The sequence below is a fragment of the Phalangium opilio genome, unplaced genomic scaffold (assembly GCF_054372755.1).
Source record: "Phalangium opilio isolate 3A_F unplaced genomic scaffold, DU_Popi_V2 ptg000031l_1, whole genome shotgun sequence".
Taxonomy (NCBI): Eukaryota; Metazoa; Arthropoda; class Arachnida; order Opiliones; family Phalangiidae; genus Phalangium; species Phalangium opilio.
The window spans coordinates 3,864,963-3,887,819 of record NW_028324158.1 but is presented as its reverse complement, the minus strand read 5'-3'; the positions used below and the strand labels follow the sequence as shown (position 1 = coordinate 3,887,819).

The following is a 22,857-nucleotide window of genomic DNA, read 5'->3' as shown; positions in this document are numbered from 1 at the left end:
ACCAGTTTAGAAGATAAATATGGATAAAATAATTTAGGTTTTTACTTATGAATATTGTTCGTTCTTAAATTATTTAGAAGATATTTACAATACGTTATTGGCCTTATGTTTTATTAATCAGGTAGTATCCAAATGTACCTAAATGTAAAGTAGTAATACTCTCCCTAATTATTTCTCTGTCATTTATGTTTATGGCTTCGGCATTGGTAACATAACGAACAGTGGTTGAGCACCAGACAACAGCGCAGAAAGTCCCGCCTATGAGCCGAGGAAATGATATTAATTACCATATTATTACTACCATTACCAATATTAATGGTGTTTTACATGGTAAAAGTTGTGAAAGCGTTACTAACAGACAGATTAACCTCGTATTTTTCTTAACATAATTTGTTTGAAAAAATTAACATGTCCCTTATCTTTTAAGCAAATTTCATTTTTTACCCAAACAATTAATCTGACCATTTTATACCTTAAAGGTTGGTAATATTTTTAATTGCTTAATGTTTCTGAGCGGTAATATCCTATTGGATAGAATCCCGTTGGATCGAATTCAAATTTCTAAAATTGTAGCCAAATTTAAAACAATTTATAGCCCAAAGAGCGATTTTCTACTGAATGGGAATATTTAAATGGAAGAGCTTTCGACTGAATGGGATGGGTTTACACATATAAAATCATAGCGTTTTCCTTGAGTTGCCGGGCTCCAGTAGCGCAATGGATAAAGTGATTTGGATGATCGAAAAAGTTAAGCAGCATCGAGCGCCGTCAGTACTTGGGAGGGAGATCTCTTAATGGTAAGGTTAGATTACGTTAGGTATGGTTAGGTTAGGGTTAGACAATTTCCAAAAATGGAAGTTATTTTCTGAAATTTATTGAAGAATGTTATTGGTGAACACTAGTGATCGTACGGGGAACCCGAACCCGACCCGGGAAGTCGGGGATCCCCGGCTTTTTCCAACCCGACCCGACCCGACCCGGCCAGTCAATTTTGAAGTCGGGTTAAAAAAAATTCGGGGTGGGCCCGTAGTAGAGGGTAAGTTATTATTTACGGTCGCGCTTTGTGTTGCAGTAGATAGGAACTCGAATCTGAGTAGGGCGAGCTTGAATATTTAATTTTTTTCTGTCTCGAGGCTTCGAAAGCCAGTAGAAAACTGATATATTTCGGCAATTTCATGGTCGTCCGTCAAACGCCAATGTATTAATTGTGTGTTAAGTTGCGAGCAATTGATTTCAAAATTGAAAAAGTGGTAGAAGAGTTTCACGAGTACCAGAAACCCCATTCAGCCACTGCCAAGGGCAAGGACAATTTGGAAACTTTACAGATGGAAGACGCACCTGTTCTGGGACAATTAGTTACCCCAATCCCTTCCACGACGTTATATCAGATAGCAATGATATGGCAGAATCGCCTACTATTGGATTCATTAAAGCAGTGATAACTTGGAACTAAATTACAGAAAATAAATTCCTTACATTACATAGTACATAGCTACTATGTATAATTTTTTAGAATATGTTAATTCCATTTATATTATTAAAAAGGAAACCCCGACCCGACCCGACCCGATTTTCCGGGTTTTTTTTCGCAACCCGACCCGGAACCCGACCCGACAAAAATCTCACCCCGTACGATCACTAGTGAACACATATTATTTGCTGCAGTATCAAGAAGTTTAATAAGAAAATCAATTTTATTTTTAGGTTAGGTTAGGTTTGGTCAGGTTAGGTTAAGTTAGGTTAGGTTAGGTTAGTTTAGGTTAGGTTTGGTTAGGTTTGGTTAGGTCAGGTTAGGTTTGGTTTGGTCAGGTTAGGTTAGGTTAGGTTAGTTTAGGTTAGGTTAGGTTTGGTTAGGTTTGGTTAGGTTAGGTTAGGTTTGGTTAGGTTAGGTTTGGTTAGGTTAGGTTAGGTTAGGCTTGGTTAGGTTAGGTTAGGTTAGGTCAGGTTAGGTTTGGTTAGGTTTGGTTTGGTTTGGTTTGGTTAGGTTTGGTTTGGTTTGGTTTGGTTTGGTTAGGTTAGGTTTGGTTAGGTTAGGTTAGGTTTGGTTTGGTTAGGTTTGGTTGGGTTAGGTTTGGTTAGGTTAGGTTTGGTTAGGTTTGGTTAGGTTTGGTTAGGTTTGGTTAGGTTAGGTTAGGTTAGTAATATTTTATAAATCATTTAACAATGTTACGCCTTTTCCAAAATATTGAAATTTAGCTTCATTGACTTCTCAAATAATATGCCTTTTCCAAAACATTACTGTTATGTTAGGTTAGGTTTGGTTTGGTTTGGTTAGGTTAGGTTAGGTTAGTAATATTTTATAATTCATTTAACAATGTTACGCCTTTTCCAAAATATTGATGTTTAGCTTCATTGACTTCTCAAATTATATGCCTTTTCCAAAACATTACTTCTATGTTAACTTAGGTTTGGTTAAATTAGGTTAGTAATAATTTATAAATCATTTAACAATGTTACGCCTTTTCCAAAATATTGAAATTTAGCTTCATTGACTTCTCCAAAAATATGCCTTTTCCAAAACATTACTGTTATATTAGGTTACGTTTGGTTTAGTATTTTCTGCAATAACAAGAAGTTTAATAGGAAAATCAATAGAAAAATAGGATTGAAAGGAAAATTCATGATTGGAAAACCGCCCAAATTGCGGTATTCGGTCTAATGGGATTCGGTCGAACGAGACATTCGATCCAATGGGATTCGACCCAATGGTAGACAATCTCTTTGAGCCAAAGAGAAGTCAATTCATTTAACATAAGTTTATAAGATATGTTCCATAAGTATATAGTTCGATAACGAGGAGAGAATTGACTACAAGCGGTTTTGCTAAAGATGTGAAATTACCGTTATTTTTAAAAATGGTAATTTACCGATTAAAATTTTGAAATAACAAAAATTACCGTAATTTATGGTATTTTATATTTTCACAGGCTTATTACCAAGGTAATTTACGTAACTTACCGGTAAATTACCATTTTAAAATTACGGTAAGATATAAGTCGGTAATTACACGGTATTTGGTAAATTACCGGTAATTTACGAAAGGTAAATTACCGACTTACATCTCTAGACCGTTTTGCGATCTATCTTCCTACTTAGTCTGTACTAAGCCTCTTGACAGCGCCTCACCAGGCGTCGCTTTACGAGGATCTATGACGTTTCACCTACGTCACTTCATGACAAGCTCTCGGTAACCAGTGACAAACTTATGGAACATATCTTATGAACTTTAGTAAATGAAGAACCGACTTGCATTTGTTTACTTCTTGTTTTGGAACAAGCATCAAAAATGTATTGGAATACAATTTGTTCTATTCTAAGCAACATGTGAACTGTGAGAATTATTCAATCATGAGTGTGACAAAATTTATTTTCCAGACAGAAGTCACCATTGGTTTCATTTTTTTTAATAGAATTCCACTTCAGGTAATTTCTCTTCGACATATCAATAGCCCAAAATACTCCATTAAAACTAATGTATATTTACCATACCTGAAAGTGAAAATAAAGGGGCAGCTGAAGGGCATAAGCTCTTAAACCCTAACCCAAAACAATCATAATGAGACCTAGAAAGTTTAAAAAACTTTTTTTTCCAAAAGGCGTTTTCTACTTTCTAACACACAAAAATAATGATCAATGCAAGAAAAAACAGTGCCCTGGGTCACAGTGGGGAGGGGAGAGATCATTCCGTTAATGGTGTAGTTCATTACAAAACGATACCCTCAAAAGAAAACCAAACCATCTTGCAACCTACGCCGTTAAGTGACTCCCGGAGGCTCTAGGTATTGTACGTGTAAAATATTTGGTCCAAATTAAATCTTTTACTTCGTTTTTGAGAAACTCAGAGTGACACTACAATTCTACAGATACTGGTAATTATTTTAAAATTCCCGTTAGGGAAAGGAAGATAAATGTTAGTCTAACGGACACTGATGTTGGGAACGTCCAATTTTCAGTTCAATAATTCCTAAGACAATTTTGGCTTGGCAACCGTTAGGCACAAAATGTGTTCAACACATTTCTTATCGTGAAATATACATGATGTAAAACATAAGTAAAGTTAGTGTATTATCAATTCCGTTTTAGGTAAAACTACATAATTTGTAGAACTTTCCATGGCTACCATATATTTGGGCACAATATACCTTAAGTTTCTGTTTCGCTGCCTTGGAATCTAGAAAATAACATATTTACAACTGCAAAATCAGTGCGATTCCATGGAATCACCAAAAGTACCATATTTACAACTTCAAAATCAGTGCAATTCGATTTAAAAGGGGATAGGCAACCCTCGGTATTAGTCCATACAAGGGGTTTGAACCATTACCTTCTCTGCGCACTCTCTGGACCCAAAACGCCTAAAGCGCAAGCGCTGAAAAGCGAGATGGAAGGCAATATTTTACCCACGTGTTTTTCCTTCATAGCCAAAAGAGGCTTATTCCATGGAATAGCCCAAAAATAGCAAAATTTTCAACTTCAAAAATGAGTACAATTTTATCCCATTGAAAACACATTACCCAGTTAGATTTTGAACACTATTGAGTGCCATTATCTTTGAGAACTGGGCAAGTCATCACACTACCTTGCGAGAGACTGTAATGTTCTGCCACGTATACGTAACCCCCAAAATATTCATAATTTGTAACCGATGCACATGTACTGTACTAATTTGTGATGCTTCGAAGCTTACGAAATACTATACCATCGATAATAAACGTGTTTTGAAACGAAACTGTTGAAGCAAACCAAGGTTCTCAACGACTATGATATTACCCAATTTGTCGTTGTCCTCAAAACGATAAACATTATCAGTTTATCACTGCAACGTAATCTATACAAATTTTGTTCATAATACCAAATACCTTCCTTGGCTAACATTGTGACTCTTTATACCCCAAGGCTGCCAAGTGGGCTAATTTCTCCCCTAATTGGGGACCTTTTATGGGATCGTTGCTAGCCATAATGAACTTTGGCGTAAGGTGGATATGTCAGCTGAGATTCACAAATTTGGACAGCTGTAAATCGGCCAAAACCGAAAATAATTGGGCGGAATGCTGAGGTTAAAATATAGATAAGTAGATTTTTGGGCTTCTTCGAATTTTAAGGAACAGTTAGCAGACTTAATGCGTATATTGGAATATTTTCGTTAATATTAAGTTATTAAAAGCGGAAAACCATATCCTTAGATAAATAAAAATTAATTGGAGATAGTTTTATCATTGGTTTTATTTCGAAAAAGGGATTGGGCGAAATCGAAAAGTACTTTTCTGGCTAATAAAAATACTAAATGCATTGTTTAACATTTTTTCTTTATAATTTAGAAATCCATTTATATTCTTTACTTAGTTATAGAAGTTACTGTAACTGTAACGTTGTGAAATTACAGTCATATATCGTAGATTACGGAAATGTTTCAGTAAAAAAAAATTATCTTTTAAATGTTCTCGTCAGTCAAGCAGAATCATCGAGATAGTCTGTGATAATCGAAATCTCGGAAGACAAAATGTTTCTCCGGCGCTAGACGTTCGATATCTGCTTTTGAGGTGTGGTACGGAGGCGTGTCACGTTCACGTTATTTGATAGTAAAGCCTGGAGGACTCGCGCAAACTGGTTACTGAGCCAGCCGAAGAAAGTGAAAGTGCTTAGTGATGCCCCACTTTTGTTATTTAGTCTCATAATTTTTCGGCAAAAAATCCTTCTGGCCGGTCGTTGAACCATTTCCCGTTTAAATATGGTGGCTGTTCAAGGGCAATCGTGATTAGAGTCGTAGATTAATTATTCAATTTCTTAATGGTATCAAATTTACACCCGATTTCATTAATTTTATTAATTATATTTCAAACACTTCACCAAATGTTAAGAGTTGTCAAAATAAAGAATATCAGGTACTGTTGATTTCAAGTTTCGAAATAAACTGCAGTCTCTCACGGTAAGGTGATAATGTCCATCTTCGGAGCTCACCCGCAAACAGGTGTCTTATTCATTAGAACTCTATCACCCAGTAGACCATTTCAATAACTACTTGTAAAGAAGCTGGCACACAGCCCCGGGGAAGTCGCCATCTTACGTTAAGTCCTCCTCGCCGAGGGGCAACTCCAGGCGGAGCCCGAGTTCTTTACACGAAAGACGTCAACCAGCTCGCACTGTCTCTAACCTAAGACCATTGTCTTTAAGGGCTTTAGCTCTAACGGTGCTTGTATCTTTGCTTCTCTGCAAGAATTAATGGAATGATCTGTTACAAGAATGTACCACACTCTGGAATGCTAGATGAACTTAAAGCCCTATAAGCTTAATTCGAAACAAATGAAAATGAACCAATTGAAAGGCCTACTCGGCGCATGTGCCGCCTAAAGAAATGGTTTGAAGAGTTTAAAGTTCAAACTACTAACTATTTAAAACATTACTACCTGGTGTGAAATGAGGTCGTGAAACCCGTGACGTTATACATTAACGAAATTCATAATTACAAGTATTTTAATAATAGAAATATTTCTCTAGTACAGTATAGCTAGTTACCTAAATTATTAAAAATTAAATTATAACTTAGAAATTAGGAGTTAAAAGTTACTTTTGGGAACTATTTCCCGGCATGGACATTTTCGCTGACCTCTAGTAGAACGCTTCTAAGACCTAACAGTCCTGAAGTAGAAGAAGACTTTCAAAGCCAGACATCATGCAAGCTAGAATCGGGATCAGAGTGTCCACTACTGAATGATAAGTATTTCAGAATGATATCAGACGGTTGACCTGCGTCAGAAAATTACTAATTTCACGACGAACGGATTATGACAGAATATGAAATAATTATTGGTTTAAATTTTAACTAATAAATCTACTTTGAAATCTCTCAAAAGGAATTCGCTATAGTTACATAAGCAAAACATTAAACCTAAAAAATTACAAAGCTTCATGAGTCAAGGGTAAAATGGAGTATGGTGTATTACCACCTTGTTGTCTAAAGAGGGAACAACCAGGAAATGGATCCAAAGACTTTAAAATATTACTTTGGTGGACTGGTAACGTTGAAGCCCTTTCTAACGTCCGTGGTTCACACACCGGATGTTGAGTCTTTACCCAAATATTAATCAGACGATACTTTTGAAAGCCTCTACTGCAGAGCTTCAAAGGATCTCATTTTAAGTGTAGTTCTGGATCGAGTTCTTTTTAATATACTCTCCGGCTTTCACTCTTCCCCAAGAACCGGTTTTTTATAAAGAAATCTTTCTCTCAATAAGGAAAAATACGTAACCCGATACAAGAAAAATAACAATTAAATTCAGATACGATCAGTTTGCCATCTGTCGTTTCGTGCGCCGTATAAATGTTTGATATTCATAATTGAAACCTTTAACCGATAGCAATCACCCACCCTTCCGCAGAGCCTTATCAACACCGCAAAATGCTAATTTATCCTTGTTGATTTTCTCTTATAATTCAACCCGTTGAAAGTGCTTGTTGACGACTTCAAAATATAGGTCGCGGTATTTTCGTAATGTCATAAGAATAAGCTTAAGAATTATTGTGCCAGCGAATTTTTTAGCCTAATGAGATGCTATTTAAAACAAGTTACGCGTATAAACACGTTTAGACTAAACATAAACCTAAGTGAAAATCTCGAGTTAAATTCGCGTGTACGTTTTTTAATCTCAATTTAGGCTTAGTGAGTTAACAAAAACACTTTACCATCTAAAAGTACTATGAATGAGAAAATTCTAGTGAAAACGTACATGTTTGAAGGTTAACGCAGAATACTCAACGATTAAAGTTGAAATGCAACCTTAAACTTTTTTAGTTAAAAACCATAAGTACTGATAATAATTGACGTATCAGGTAATTATTTGCCACTTTAAATTAATGTTCCACTTACTGATGGTTTATGGTGTGATAGTTCAGGTTAGGTTAGGGTTAAGGTTAGGGTTAAAGTTAGGTTAGGTTTAAATTAGGGATGTGTTTATGTTTATGTTAAGGGTTAGGGATATGTTTATGTTTAGGGTTAGGGTTAGGGATATGTTTATGTTTAGGGATATGTTTATGTTTAGGGTTAGGGATATGATTATGTTTAGGGTTAGGGATATGATTATGTTTAGGGTTAGGGATATGATTATGTTTAGGGTTAGGGATATGATTATGTTTAGGGTTAGGGATATGATTATGTTTAGGGTTAGGGATATGATTATGTTTAGGGTTAGGGATATGATTATGTTTAGGGTTAGGGATATGTTTAGGGTTAGGTTTATGTTAGGGTAAATTAGGGTTATGTTAGGCTAGATTAAGGTTATGTTAGGTTTTGGCTTAGAATAGGTTCAGTTGTGGGTCATGATGCCGTCTTTTTGATATTTTTTTTAGTAAATTAAAGGTGGAATTCATAAGCGTCGTGCGCAAACGTCCAGCCTCTTGCGCACGACGCCTGCCTTCGCCTATACTAAATTGCGTTCCGTCTGACTTTTATGAATTCCACCTTAAATCAAGAAAATCAGTAATGCAAATGCTAACCTTAAATCCAGCTTAACCTTTTAATACCAAAGTGTATTTTCTTTCATTTCGTAAAACTTGTAAACAAAGTAAGGAAACAATTAACATTTGTGACGTTTTTAATGCATTCACTATAGTGAGAATTATATTAAATTATAAATTTAAAGATGTTATCCAAATTCTAGATAATTGTTTTACTTGCGGAATTCTATATTTTTAGTTTGTAAAAATAATAGCTTGCGCTTCTACTTTAAGTTAAAACAGCTGCGTAGAGGGATAGGAGAAACTTGTAATTCCATTGCGAGTAAAAGGTTTTGAAGTCGGATTGTAATGGAACCGTCAGCATCGCCGGAAAGGATAGAATTCCGCAATTTGTCGCCAACCCCGACAGTAAGTTTTAATGAGTCTGGACTTGGAAAAATATTCTTGTGAAATTTATCGTGTACGCCAAGCTGAAGGGAAGTTAAGGCATTTTTTTAAAAATTCTTGTTTTTTAATTCTAAACCTACGTCTGCGTTTGTTTTTCTCGCGGAAATACACAGACCTGTGTATTAGATAAAGGGTGTTTCGGATAAGTCTGCCAAAAATTATTAGACCCTAAATAATGGAAATGCTCACACTTGTGGAGTAAGATATATCAGCCTTCAAAAGTCTCCAATTTAAGAACGTTATTGAATCTTTATCTAGAACAAGTGTACTTTTAAGTGTGTATGCGCTTCAGGGTTCGAATTAAAAATCCCATCCCAAAAACCCATGGGTTGTATTGGGTTTTAACCACCATAAAAACCCACTTAATAAAACCGATCACTAAGATCTTTAATTTTGATGAATTTTAATGCTAGAATAATTTCACTTTAAAGATAGTTTAAGATATTTGTTGTTTCAAGTATTATTTAAAAATATTTATTATTTCTAATAAAAATTTTTAAGACTCTTATTACTAAGCAGTTACTTTTGAATGAAAATTTCTATAATGCACGCAACTGATAAAGATAAAAAAACCAAAACCCAATAAAACTTACCCGGTGGACTGGGTGTTTTAATAATAAAACCCGGGTTTTTAAGCCTTGTAATAACTCCACATACGACATTTTTTTGGTTATTGTGACCAATGTTTGAGAGTCCATATCTTCGCAATGAAATTATGTAGACCAAATCTCCTTTGACAACTTCCGATCAGTTTCATGGCAGACTTATCAGTCTGACTGTCTTTGGTTAGGAGGGTGTGACGTTATGATATGTTTTAAGTGACTATTACATTTATCGCAGACTCATCATAAACCCCCTCTGTTATAAAAATAATGGATTATAAAATTGTTAATTTTTGTGATGTTGTTTTGATTTGTTCCTAAGAAATATAGTGCTCTTTTTTCATTATACTTTATTAGCTGGTAAAGTTATTTGAACAAATGGCTTTTGCAAAAATTTAAATACTACATTTACCGATAGCCAGTGCTGTTGGAATCATTGGTTTTTCTAAAATGACTATATTTGGGTTTCAATTACAACACCGTACCAAATTTGAAATTTGAGATATTTGGATACGATGCAAATTGGAAAAGAGATCTTCCTACTTTGATTGCAATGATAGAATGTTTTCTTCGAGATTACGATAGTCAAATTTCTAAGTGTTGACGTAACTTTATTCTACTCTTTCGGTCAGATCAGAGAGAATTTATAATAGGGTGTGGAAACTGAGGAATATTATGTAGCTCAAAAATCGCGTGATCAACAAAACTGGCCATGTCTATTTCCGGTACTATTTTTTGTGGCCCCTCCTTCTAGGGTGGGTCTAGAATGTTGCGGGAGGGTCTAGGGGAGATGGACACTACCTTTTTATGGAAAGGGAAACGTCTGACTTAAAATAACTCCAAATGGCGCCAGTCGCACTCGAAATCACGAACCCTTATTGGGTAATTGTACAACCAATAGTGATTGAGGGCAAACTTTAAAATTAAAGGAGATTCATGTGACTGGAAATTTACCTGGCTAGTTTTAGCGTCGCAGCATTCTTTTTTGGGCTACATTGTATTTAGCACTGTCAAGGGCAAGAGCTTCAACTCCCTATTATAAATTCTCTCTGGTCAGATACAGGGGCATCGGGCAAATATTGATTTATATTTCAGGCCGTAACTGAGAGATTAAATAATCTTTTAATTGAATTACATAAATGAATTATAATTTACCAGCAATTTCAAAATTTTAAACGTCAGACACAAATGTGATTAGGAAGCCCACGCACGATTTTCGTCGCTACTCGATTCGTAGTTGAAGTAAACATAATTTTTTTTCTACGAAAGTAAACCATTAACTAAACAATAATTTGAAATAACACTAGCTGTTACCCGCGTCGTCGCTCGCGTGTAATTTGAACTTCCATCAAGATGTTGTAAAGAACGGGTAGATTTTACTGATGAGTAATATTTTTGTAGCACCCTAGTAGCGGATTCATTCGGCGTTGCCCGTCAGCCCATCGTGCAATTTTTTTATTACATTTCATGCGTACATTATTCCATAAAGAAGGGTTTTTAAATTTCTGGCCGCCTTTTAAAAAGATGGCAACAAATCGAACCCAAAAGACCATTAAGCCCGTATATAGGTTAAAGGAAACCAGTCTACTAAATATTTGTGAAATCGGTCGAAACGCGCGGACTTTGTTACATAGAGAAGATTTTTTACATATCTGGGCGCCATTTATTAAGATGGCGGTGGATTGGAATTTTTTTTAGTACGGGCCTAATACTTATGAGTAACGTTCCTGCCAAATTTCAGCCTTCTAGGGCAAGCCGTTTGGGCTGGGCGTTGATTATCAGTCAGTCTGTCAGTCAGTAGATTTAACTGATAGTTCAGTAAAAACACCAAAAGTCCCACCTAATAATAAAATTTTTAACATATTTTAAAGAGAATGTCGAATGCTAAAATTATCGTTAAATCCAATAGATATACAGAGTTTTCCGAGAAGTCTTCCATAAATGGTGTGTTAATAGGGTCAAACTGAGTGGAAAATGTCAAATAACAAGAGCTGAACCTTCTACAACATATAGTTGCGGAGATATGGGTTCCCAAACATTGGTCCCTAAAACAAGGCAGTAGGAACATTTTATCAGCGTATACGCACACTTCTACACACTTAATAATACACTTCTGTTGGATAAAGGTTCAATAACGTTCTTAGTTTGAAGTCTCCTGAATGCTGTTATGTCTTACTCGACATATGGGACTATTTCCTTGTTTTAGGGGCCAATGTTTGAGAACCCATATCTCTGTATCTAAATGATGTAGACCTCAGGTTCTATGACAATTTCCACTCAGTTTGACCCTAAGAACGCAACCTTTAATTTATGGCAGACTTATCAGAAACACTCTGTCTGTAATTTATAAACATAGCAAAACCATTTAGTGTAAACAAAATAAATATATAGTATAGTCAAAATATATTTTTGGAAATTATATATCTGGCCATCATTTTCCAAATTAAACTGATTGCCAACGTCTAGCGCAAACCGTTCTTATTTAGAAAGCTAAACGTTTCGAGAGAATCGAGGAACGTTACTCTTAAGAATTGGAGACAATAAGAATTATTTTTCGAATCCGCAGCTATCTTGAAACTGATTTCAATAGCTCCTCGGGGTTAAACATATATGTCACCACAATTGAAAGAGGCGGCCGGATAGGTGAGAAATGTCCTAACGGGCAACGCTGGGTCAAGACTTCAAAGTCTGCCAACTGTAATGTTATCCCATAAAAAGCTGAAAGCTCATCAGATGAGGTGTTATTTGATGGGTTATCACATTTAACCTTAGACCTTAGTGAAACAATGCCTTGATTTGCCTTTAAATTGTTTAATAACACTACAGCTTACACGTACACGTTTTCACAACATAGTAGTTGAACACAGCCCGGCATTATCTTTCTATTGTTCAAAAATGTTTGGATAATCGATGTATTGATAAATATAATTGATTTAATATACAATTAATGAGGATAATTTTACCTTAAAACTGGTAAATATATCTTGGACAGTGAATAAAGATACCATGCTCTCGTATTTAAATTTTTTTTTAAAACAATTTACATGTCATTTTTCTTTACCCATAGATTGAGGAAGTCAACCACCATAGGCCCGTCAATAACAAGGACACTGCAACCTCTGCATCTAAATTAACCCACAAATGCGACGCATTCAAGGGGATATTTCTAGCAGCCCTAGCCGGGTTTATAATCTCGATAAATTCCTTGGTTATTAAGAGCCTATACTCTATGAACTCGGCCGAACTAACGCTTTTCCGTTACATCAGCTCCATCGTCTACTCGATACCATTCCTTTTCTTCAACAACGTTAATCTCGAACTTAAAAGGTTTGCTTACATCCTGGCATTCAGATCACTCATCAGCGTCTGCTGCATGTATCTAAGAATAGTTGGCAATCAAGCTTTAGTTTTGACTGACTCTAACGTAATCGCCATTTCAACCCCCGTTTTCGTGGCCTTTTTCGGACGTGTGCTATTGAAGGAAAAAGTTAATCGTGCTTCTAGTATCGCTCTTGGATTTACAATTTTTGGTGTGGTAATTGTGTCTCGCGTTTGGACTTTTGCCGGTGAAGCAGATTCTGAAATCGTTCTTGGTACGGTTGCGGCGTTCGGGTCAATAGCGTTGGCGGCAATTTCTATGATTATTGTCCGCAAGATGGCAATTTCCGGTGTCCACGCCTCCGCGATCGTGTTCCATCACGGATGGATGTCCGGTTTTATCGCCGTTGGGTTAACGGCGGCAACAGACGGTTTTGAATTGTTGGACTGTGAATGGATGGCTCTACTGAGCTCCTACGAACGCTTAGTTCTGATTGGTGTAGGGACATTCATGGCGCAAATGTTGATTAATACAGCCAGTAAATTTGAAAAGTCGTTAACAGTGGCCCTAGTTAAGTCGTCTATTCAAATTAGTATGGTTTTCGTGTGGCAATTTGTATTTTTCGATAGAGTGCCTTCTGTTTTTAGTTACGTAGGTGCCTTTTTAGTTTTACTAGGATCTTTTACGTTATACTTTGCTATTTGGGTTAGTACGTGGGAAGACTGTTCTAAATGGAAGAAACGGTTTCAGTTTCTTATTAAATAATCAGGGTACCTTTAATAGTGTTTATGTCTCATCCACAAAGGTTTTTTTAAGCTCATAGTTGAGTCAACCATTAATTAAGACATTTCTTTCAAGTGATTATAGTAATTTATGTATTTAATACAAACAGGTGAATCAAGATTGCAGTATGATTTAGTACACCAATTTTGTTAGGTCATTTGTCACTTATGTTCATACCGTATAATACCAGTATTCCTTCGTTAATAAGTTGGAGCTATGTTACCCTGTCTTTGCAATTTTAGACAATAAATACTAATAAACGGGGATACCTGTTTAATTATATGTTTTTGGTGGTTTTCATTAATGTTTTTATCCATTTCACTATACTAAAAGAAGAAAAAAAGTAATAATAAGAAATTAAATAAATAAACACATGTGAAAAGTTCATGTTTCTTGGATAGAATAAACACTAAGGAGAAACACCTTCGTGAACATCATATATGAAAAGGTGACGTGAAACCGACGTGTGAAACATTCTACTATATTCTAGAAAACAGGACTGTATTTCGTGGTCGTAGACGACACTCGTTGTGTTCTACGATAATTTCCCTGGCACTCTATTGGGTGCATATTAATGATATTATTGAGAACAGATTTGATTAAATCAAGTTTCTTATTACGTTGCAACTAGGTGTTTTTATAAATATTTCCATATTCGGTTCGCTATGGGCATTGAACCAAAATAGAAAAATGTGTAAGTTTAAACTGCCAATAATTTTCCATAATTGCTTTTTTATTCTGTACTAAAGGTTCTTGCTAATTTGTGGGCGAGGCAACCTAAGAATTATACTTATCCACCAATTAACCAATTATCGTACTAAATTGGTACGGGCGACTAGAGAAAACTACTGTTTTAATTCAAACGAGGTGCTTCCGTGATGCACGCATTCAGTAATACGTCCAGTTTAAAGTAACATTCGGTGCATAGCCGCTGTAAGTTGCACACAACGTTTTCTCATCTTTGGTTCATGGGCAGAATTAACTTTTGAAGAGAGAGAACTTACGCCGTATTTTTCAAAATTAAAGTACTTTTTGAGTTCTAGTCATTGTTGAAATGTCGTTGTATATGCCAATCGACGGTATAAATGGCAATTCATCCCTCCGTCAACGTTTAAGTGGATTCATTTACGCTGCTTTGTCATCTTTGTGCCAAGTAGTCACTTCGACCATCCTAAAGCACCTCACCGATTACACCACCTTAGAAGCCTCCATGTACCAATCTTTAATCATCACCATCTTCTGCATTCCGTCTCTCATCTTCGAAAGAACTAAACTGACTTTATGGAAATATTTTTGGTGGATAACTTTGGCTGGCATTTTGGTCTCGTGCCGATTTCTTTTGAAAAACTTCGCCTTCAAATCGCTACCCTTATTGGAATCAAACGCCATTTTCGCTAGCCACCCAATATGCGTTGCTTTACTATCTTTACTAGTTTTCGCCGAACCCTTCACGAAAACAATGTACGTTTCGCTTGCCACTAATTTTATCGGAGCGTTATTAGTGTGCCACTTTTGGAGTTTCGGTTACGACAAAAACCGTTTATACGGTACCAGTGCCGCCATTTTGTCTATTGTGATACAAACAGTGTTGCAAGTGATTTTCAAGAAACTGACCAATCATTTGGATTCAAAACTGATTGTTTTTCACATGGCGTGGATGAGAACCATACTGCTTTTATTTATGAATGAGGTACTGAACCATTTTCGCTTACCGCGACTTCCAGTTTGTTCAGCGAACCTACTAGTATCGGAATCTGGTTTATTTATCTTGTTGGGTGTGTTATCGCTTAGTGCGCAAGTTCTTCTCGCTATGTCCATGAAAATCGAAAGCGCAAGTACAGTTTCCGCGGTTAAATCGGTTATTACATTGTTCGCTGTTTATGTTATACAAATTGTTATTTTTAGTGATATGCCTTCTGTTATTACTTGCGTTGGGGCACTACTTATATTTTTGGGATCATTGGCCATGAACGTTGAAAAACTAATAAAACGTTTGGGTATACGTGTTTTCATGGAGTATGGCATAGAAAATAACGAAAATTCTAGATTAACAAAATAAATGTTTTCTGAATAAATGGTGAACAAAATACGTGGTAGCGAAAGCACATATAACGAAAAGTCTCGGATTATAAGGACCATTATTATTATCAGAAGTGAGATGAGACTAGAAGTACTGAGCTAACCAAATTCTTCACTCGGCGAAAGTGAATATTCTTGATAACACACGAACGGTTGGCCCTCTGGTAGCGGTTTCTGAATTTCCCCTCCAGAACGTGAGACGCTCGTGACGGTAGACGACCGAACAAGATTCCAGCACCCACGTGCGTGTTCCGCGGCTTTAGGTTGAGGGGAAGGGGGTAGGAAATGTTTTTGGAACTCGACCAATTTTTTTCTCTCTCGTTTTAGCGCGTGGGAAGCGGCATAAAATCCTCAAATTTGTTCACTAGTGCCAGGATCTACTATCAATGCTAAAGCCCTTCACTTCTAGTCTCATCTCACTTCTGTTATTATTATTATAAGGACCTTAATTTATTAAATATTATTAAATATTTCTTATTTTCTAATTGGATGGGCTATAATAAAGATGAAAAACCATTCCTGTTCTTCAGACGTGTAACGGTTTTTTTTTTTAATATTTGGGGGTAAGAACGTAGCTCATGTTATATGAAGTGTAGCATTCGCTTGAAGGGAGGGTGAAGTGCTGGTATTACTAAGAATATTTTTGAGATGTAACGAGAGGGTAGTGTTCACAGACCAATCGAGTTGTCAATGGAACTCTTAAGAACGCTTGAATAAATCATTATTTAAGATTTGAACGTCTGTAGTTGCTTATCAATAAATAGCGATAGCAACATATTCAGGTAATTAATTTAGTAGAGAGCCCTCGTCTCGACTCTGAGGGGTTTATTTTGGTTTCTCAACTTGTTTTGTTTTATAAGAACAAGCTTAAGAATTATTTTGCCAGCGAAATTTTAAGTCTAAAAACAAGTTATGAGTATGCACACGTTTAGACTAAACATAAACCTACGTGAAAATCTCGAACAAATTTCGCATTTAGGTTTTATAATCTCAAATGCATGAGGCTTAATGAGTTAACATAAAACTGTACCACCTAAAAGTAATACGAATGAATTATAGCGAAAACGTTCATACATGTATAGATGTACATTTGAATGAATTTATGAATAATATTCAACAATTAAAGGTGAAATGCAACCTTAAAATTTCATGAGTTAACAAAAAACTGTACCACCTAAAATTAATACGAATGAATTATAGTGAAAGCGTTCATACATGTATAGATGTACATTTGAATGAATTTATGAATAATATTCAACAATTAAAGGTGAAATGCAACCTTAAAATTTGATTAGTTTAAAAAACATAAGGACTGATAGTAATTGACGTTTCAGGAAACTATTTTCCACTTTAAATCCCTTCATAGGCAAAGCTTAGAAGCTTAGACGCTTAGAAGCTTTGAAATTAATGTCCCACTTACTAATGGTTTATGGTGTAGGGTTAAGGTTAGGTTTGATTATATCATGAGTTAATAATATGTTAGCTCCCTATAAGTTACTCAGGCAATTCATTTTTATACTCCAGCGTTTTCTCCCGCGCCGCCGGCTTCCCAATTATATGCGACGCTCTGCGGCCGCCACGTGAACGAAAATCTTATTTGCTCTTCTTTCCGGGTTTTCCCCGGAAGCGCGTGTAGTGGAAGCTAGCCAATGATATCGGAGCTATTTAAGCAGCCGAATATTTTGCTCAGTAGCCTCGGTTAAAAAACAGTTAGAAAAAGAGATCAGTGGATTGGATTTAGCTCAGTTGTATAATTTTCTCGTTTCAAGTCACAATAACAACTCTTATCTTTAGCATTCTTTATCAATATCGGCAAATTGCTTTGAGTTCCTGCATTTTTTGTCTCAGTACTGATACAAACGCCATGATTTAATGTTAAATTGTTAAAACATAAACATTCACGACTAAAACACTCCCTTGATGAAAAAGCAGCCGACGACTCGAGGTCGAGGAGCCGTACGAGCGGGACTTTTTTTCCGACAAGAGAGAGCGTAATATTCGGATTTTTTTCCCGCGCGGGCGAAATGAGAAGAAATCGCTGGATACATTACGCCTATGGAGCCTGAGTAACTTATAGGGAGCTAACATATTATTAACTCATGATTATATTAGATTAGATTAGATTAAGGATATGTTTATGTTAGGGTTATTTTAGGTTTTGGCTTAGATTAGGTTGAGTTGGGGGTCAAGTTGCCACCTTTTTGCCATTTTTTAATAAATTAAATCAAGTAAACTATATGACATCAATAATGCAAAAGGCTAACCCTAAATTCATCACAACCATTTAGTACCGTTCTATAACGCCTTGAAGTGTATTTTCTTCCATTTCGTAAAATTTGTAACCAGAGTTATGAAACAATTAATTTTTTTGACGTTTTTAATGCATTCACTTTAGTAACGATTTTTTTAATTTTCAAACTAAAAGGGTAATCCAAATTCATGAAAATATGTGCACTTTAAGTTTTTCTTTCAGCATTTTATATTTCTAGTTAGTAAAAACAATACCGTGCGCTTTTACTTTAATTTAAAACAGCTGCGTGGAGGGTAGAGAAACTTGTATTATAATTGCCAGTAAAAGGTTTTAAAATCAGATTAAATTGAACCGTTAGCATCGCCGGAAAGTATAGAATTCTGCAATTTTCCGCCAGCCCCGACAGTAAGTTTTAAATATTCTGGACTTGTAAAAATATTTCTGTGAAATTTATCTTGCACGTTAGGCTGAAAGGTTGTCTTAAACTTTCCGGCTGCTCAATATTCTTCCAACCAAAATATTCTTCTAATCATGGATGTCTATTTCCTCCCTTATGCTGCACAAATGTTCTTTGTAACCCGGGCAGAAATAGTCTTCCAATTATTGGCAAATTCTAACGGGTGTTCAAAAGTTCTATTAAACCTTGGCAGAAATAGTCTCCTTATTATAGATGGCTATTTCTGCCCGGGTGCTCAAGTTACAACAACCCTTGATATAAGGAAAATTCGGCTAATTCCCTTTATCTCAGTATGGGATTAACCATAAGCTGGAATATGTTTCAGGTCTAGAATACGACAGGCTTAATGGCTAGAATTTCACCACCTTCCCTACCTCGAGGAAGTCCACCAAACCACTACTAAGATTGACCTGGTATTACTTTAACCAACAAAGCAGTTCTCGATCTTCTCGCGAGCGAGTTGGATAAGGTTCGATTGAAGTTGTATTACTACCTTGTTGTATGGTCTCTGTTGACAAATTACTAATAATAGCACTTACATTTAAAATTTAATATTTTTATGATATTTACATATATTTATGTAAGGTAACGATGTTTACCATAAATTTTTATATATTTATCATCAATCGTAGAAAACAAGATCGTGTGTGGGTATTGGCGCCGATAGTTCTATTCTTAGGTTATTTGAAGCTAAATTCCGATACTTAAAGGGAGGCTAAAGTGGAAAATCTAGTGTTTTTAACGATTCTTCTACATATTATAAGATCAATCTGCGTAGTGAAACATCTAGGAAATATCTCCGAATTATTTAAAATTAAAATTAGGTTGAGATTTTATGGATAATTTGAAATAAGCACCTCTGACCAATTGCGTAACGCCCTGCCTTCTTGTTAACAAAGTTCTCGTGACACGCTCCATGCCGAATGAAATTTATCGCGAGATTTGCGCGCAGAAATAGAGGGATTTAGTTTAGTTCTACATAGTCTGCCATAATGAGCGGCTATTTCTGCCCTGGACCTGGGAAATAGACACTTCGGTTGTGGCCTTGTTTTGATTTTGTTCTTTAGAAATACAGTACTAATTTTAGTCATACCAGGGAGGAGGAATGTTGTAAAGGAGTGGTCTACGCACGTTGTAAAAAGAGAGAGAATTCTCGCAGATTCCGGGTTAGAGCTCTGAGACCTAACAGAGGCTCTTTTTTTTCAGGCGCATGCGCGATTTTTTTCTCCAGACCGTCGGCCGCTAAAATTTACTCTCGCGTGAGTCGCGACGTTGCGAGTCGTTAGGCTTAGAAATTTGAAACTTGGTTTTTTCTCTCTCTAACGTCAGTGATGACGTACTGGCGCACCGCTGATGCGTAGTAGCTACTAGTCGGCCTCGGGTAGATCTCTCTCTCCAGACCGCTAAATGGAGACCTCTCCGTAATACCTTTGGCCACTCCTCTACATTCCTCCTCCCTGGTCATACTTTATTAGGTGGTAACGTTATTTGAAACATTGGATTGATTCAGTAATACTTCCAATTTAAGGTAACATTCGGTGTATAGCTGCTGTAAATTGTACACAACGTATTCTCATCATTTGTACATGGACCGAATTGACTGTTAAAGAGAGAGAGCTCATACGCCATATTTTTCAAAATTACAGTACTTTTTGTGTTGAAATGTCGTTGTATATGCCAATCGACGGTATAAATGGCGATTCATCCCTTCGTCAACGTTTAAGTGGATTCATTTACGCTGCTTTGTCATCTTTGTGCCAAGTAGTCACTTCGACCATCCTAAAGCACCTCACCGATTACACCACTTTGGAAGCGTCCTTGTACCAATCTTTAATCATCACCATCTTCTGCATTCCATCTCTCATCTTCGAAAGAACTAAACTGACTTTGTGGCCATATTTTTGGTGGATAACTTTGAGTAGCGTTTTGGTCTCGTGCCGATTTCTTTTGAAAAACTTTGCCTTCAAATCGCTACCATTATTAGAATCGAATGCCATTTTTGCTAGCCACCCAATATGCGTTGCTTTGTTATCTTTAATAGTTTTCGCCGAACCCTTTACGAAAACAATGTACGTTTCGCTTGCCACTAATTTTATTGGCGCGATATTGGTGTGCCATTTTTGGAGTTTCGGTTACGACAAAAATCGTTTATACGGTACCAGTGCCGCCATTTTGTCTATTGTGATAAAAACGGTGTCACAAGTGATTTTTAAGAAACTGACCAATCATTTGGATCCAAAACTGATTGTATTTCATATGGCGTGGATGAGAACCATACTGCTTTTACTTCTGAATGAGTCGCTGAACCGTTTTCGCTTACCGCGACTTCCAGTTTGTTCAGCGAACATACTAGTATCGGAATCTGGTTTATTTATTCTGTTGGGTGTGTTATCGCTAAGTGCGGAAGTTTTCTTTGCTATGTCCATGAAAATCGAAAGAGCAAGTACTGTTTCCGCGATTAAATCTGTTATTACGTTTCTCGCTGTATATGTTATTCAAATTGTTATTTTTAGTGATATACCTTCTGTTATTACTTGTGTTGGGGCACTACTTATATTTTTGGGATCATTGGCCATGAACGTAGAAAATATTATAAAGCGTTTGGGTATACGTATCAGCGTGGAGTATGGTATACAAAATAATGAAAATTAAAATTCTAGATTGACGAATTAAAAATTTTCTTAATAAATGGTGAGAAAGGTTCACAGGTTGGTAGCAATACGTGGTACTTTCAGTACAACTAAAATCATTAATTTCGGACGTCATTAAAGTATTGATTCTGCTTTAGTTCAGATGTAAAATTATGCACTATATATTCAAATTAAAATCTAAATGTAAAATAATACTTGAAAGTTAGTTAAAACCATAAATAACTTACGAATCTAAAATAACGACATTCATGTATGTGTATAAATTAAAGTACTATTTTCTTAAATTTTTATCATAAAACGAAATCTTGTAGATTTATGAGACTTTCTGGTTCTGCTCTCCCTCCTACAAAAATTCAAAGCATGTTGGTCTTAAATTGTGTGGAACCCAAATTCGGGTTTTAATAATAGGGCTTATCTCGTAGAGGAAAACCTGTGCTACGCCATTATATCTGCGTTTAGAATATATATAAATGTAGTAAAGCTAAACTAAATTGTCAACACCCCTTATGAAATATTAATATCAAATATGTTCTTGGCATATCGATCTATAGGTGCTCAACTATTAAAGGTAACGAAACGCCGAAAAATATTTTCTACATTTTATTTTACACTAAAAAAACGATAATATTAAGATTTGTAGGATTACTTAACATAATTTTGCAAAGAAAATAAGCAGGGGGTATGAATCAAGTTATAGAAGCTGGTATTTATTTTAGTTTTGACACAAGGTATCTCGCAAGAAGAATTTGACGAATTGCTTAACGACGAACTTTTTCGTTTTCCATATTATGCTTGGATGAGGTTAATATATCTAGGTTTTATTCTCAGAGATTTCACTGGTTTTTAGCCACATCGTACATCGTAGATATACGATGAGGCTATTAGTTGGTCCCACGAGCATGTGGTGGTCGTGGTGGTGGGTGTGATGGTAGTGGTAGTAGTTTTTCGCGATTTGGAATGTGGTCAGAGTTACCCAAAGAAATGGTTATGTCAGAGCTAGCCGAAGAAGTGGTTACTTTATGCCTTTGGCAGTATTAAAGTTTTTGTTCGTCATTGAAGGGAGAGTGAATGTGAGAGAATTGGGATGAGGTGATATTTTTCGTTCGTGTATTTTAAAAGGATGGGGATTAAAATAGTAAGTTTAAGCATTGCATTTAATTGTACAGGTAAGGTTAAGCTTTGTGAATTGTGGTTTACGTTTGCTCGATATATTTAAAGCGAGAGAGAGAGAATGTTAGTATTGCCTTAATTTAATGGAAGGTTTAATACTCCCTTTAAAATTCCGGTCACCCGTGGACAATAAGGGTTTCACGTTTTCAATCCCGCTCCCCTATTTCAAAATTCAAAGAAATCGAGGGGAACTTTTAAAAAGCAAAAGCACGTATTTACCGACGTTATATTTTGAATAGTATTGTTACGGTGTTTATTATTAGAATTTACGTATATTTCTCCATAAATCGAGAAGAATTTAAAAAAAAAAGTACTAGCTTGTGGCCCCGGATATTACAATTATAACATAAGTAAATTTATTGAAGTAAGGATTAGGGGGTTAAAATTTTTGTTAGGGCATCGAGGGGCTATTCACTGTACTTCTTTTAATGGGTATTTCGTTTTACCGCTGTTAAAGGATGCGCATCCTGAGGGTACTCACTCACGTTTTCCGTTCGTGTCACACTATAATTATAACTGAAGTAAACAAGTTGGGAAAACCAAAATATTACCTCTCCGAGTCAAGAGGTCTACTACTACAAACTTATTTACCTAGATATGGAATTATTTCTCTTTTTGAAGTAAAAATTTACGACATATTGAAGCAG

At 35.9% G+C, this 22,857-nt stretch overlaps 3 protein-coding genes across 4 annotated transcripts; all 3 read left to right on the top strand.

The window, feature by feature from the left end:
- Positions 1–7,249: 7,249 nt before the first annotated feature.
- LOC149690094 (solute carrier family 35 member G1-like) lies at positions 7,250–13,861 on the top strand. 2 transcript variants are annotated; one of them, XM_089869599.1, is made up of 3 exons: positions 7,250–7,827; positions 8,725–8,859; positions 12,568–13,861. In XM_089869599.1, exons 2-3 carry the CDS (start codon positions 8,800–8,802, stop codon positions 13,582–13,584), a joined length of 1,077 nt encoding a protein of 358 aa, XP_089725725.1. In that variant the 5' UTR covers positions 7,250–7,827; positions 8,725–8,799; the 3' UTR covers positions 13,585–13,861. The 2 variants fall into 2 exon arrangements, with proteins under 2 accessions (XP_089725725.1, XP_089725726.1); XM_089869600.1 differs by lacking the exon at positions 7,250–7,827 and having other exon boundaries at positions 8,462–8,859.
- A 795-nt stretch (positions 13,862–14,656) lies between these two features.
- On the top strand, positions 14,657–15,661 carry LOC149690093 (solute carrier family 35 member G1-like). The gene has a single exon (XM_089870477.1). The coding sequence runs from the start codon at positions 14,657–14,659 to the stop codon at positions 15,659–15,661; it is 1,005 nt and encodes a 334-aa protein (XP_089726603.1).
- Positions 15,662–20,051: 4,390 nt separating this feature from the next.
- LOC149690092 (solute carrier family 35 member G1-like) lies at positions 20,052–21,041 on the top strand. Its single transcript, XM_089870476.1, has one exon. The coding sequence runs from the start codon at positions 20,052–20,054 to the stop codon at positions 21,039–21,041; it is 990 nt and encodes a 329-aa protein (XP_089726602.1).
- The last annotated feature ends 1,816 nt before the right edge of the window (positions 21,042–22,857 follow it).

What these genes read in the sequence shown, in the direction of transcription:
- LOC149690094 (XM_089869599.1), top strand. Translation starts at nt 8,800, where the DNA reads ATGGAACCGTCAGCATCGCCGGAAAGGATAGAATTCCGCAATTTGTCG. An exon ending in ATTTGTCGCCAACCCCGACA is followed by an intron (nt 8,860 to 12,567) that starts GTAAGTTTTAAT and finishes CTTTACCCATAG; the next exon opens with ATTGAGGAAGTCAACCACCA.
- LOC149690093 (XM_089870477.1), top strand. Translation starts at nt 14,657, where the DNA reads ATGTCGTTGTATATGCCAATCGACGGTATAAATGGCAATTCATCCCTC.
- LOC149690092 (XM_089870476.1), top strand. Translation starts at nt 20,052, where the DNA reads ATGTCGTTGTATATGCCAATCGACGGTATAAATGGCGATTCATCCCTT.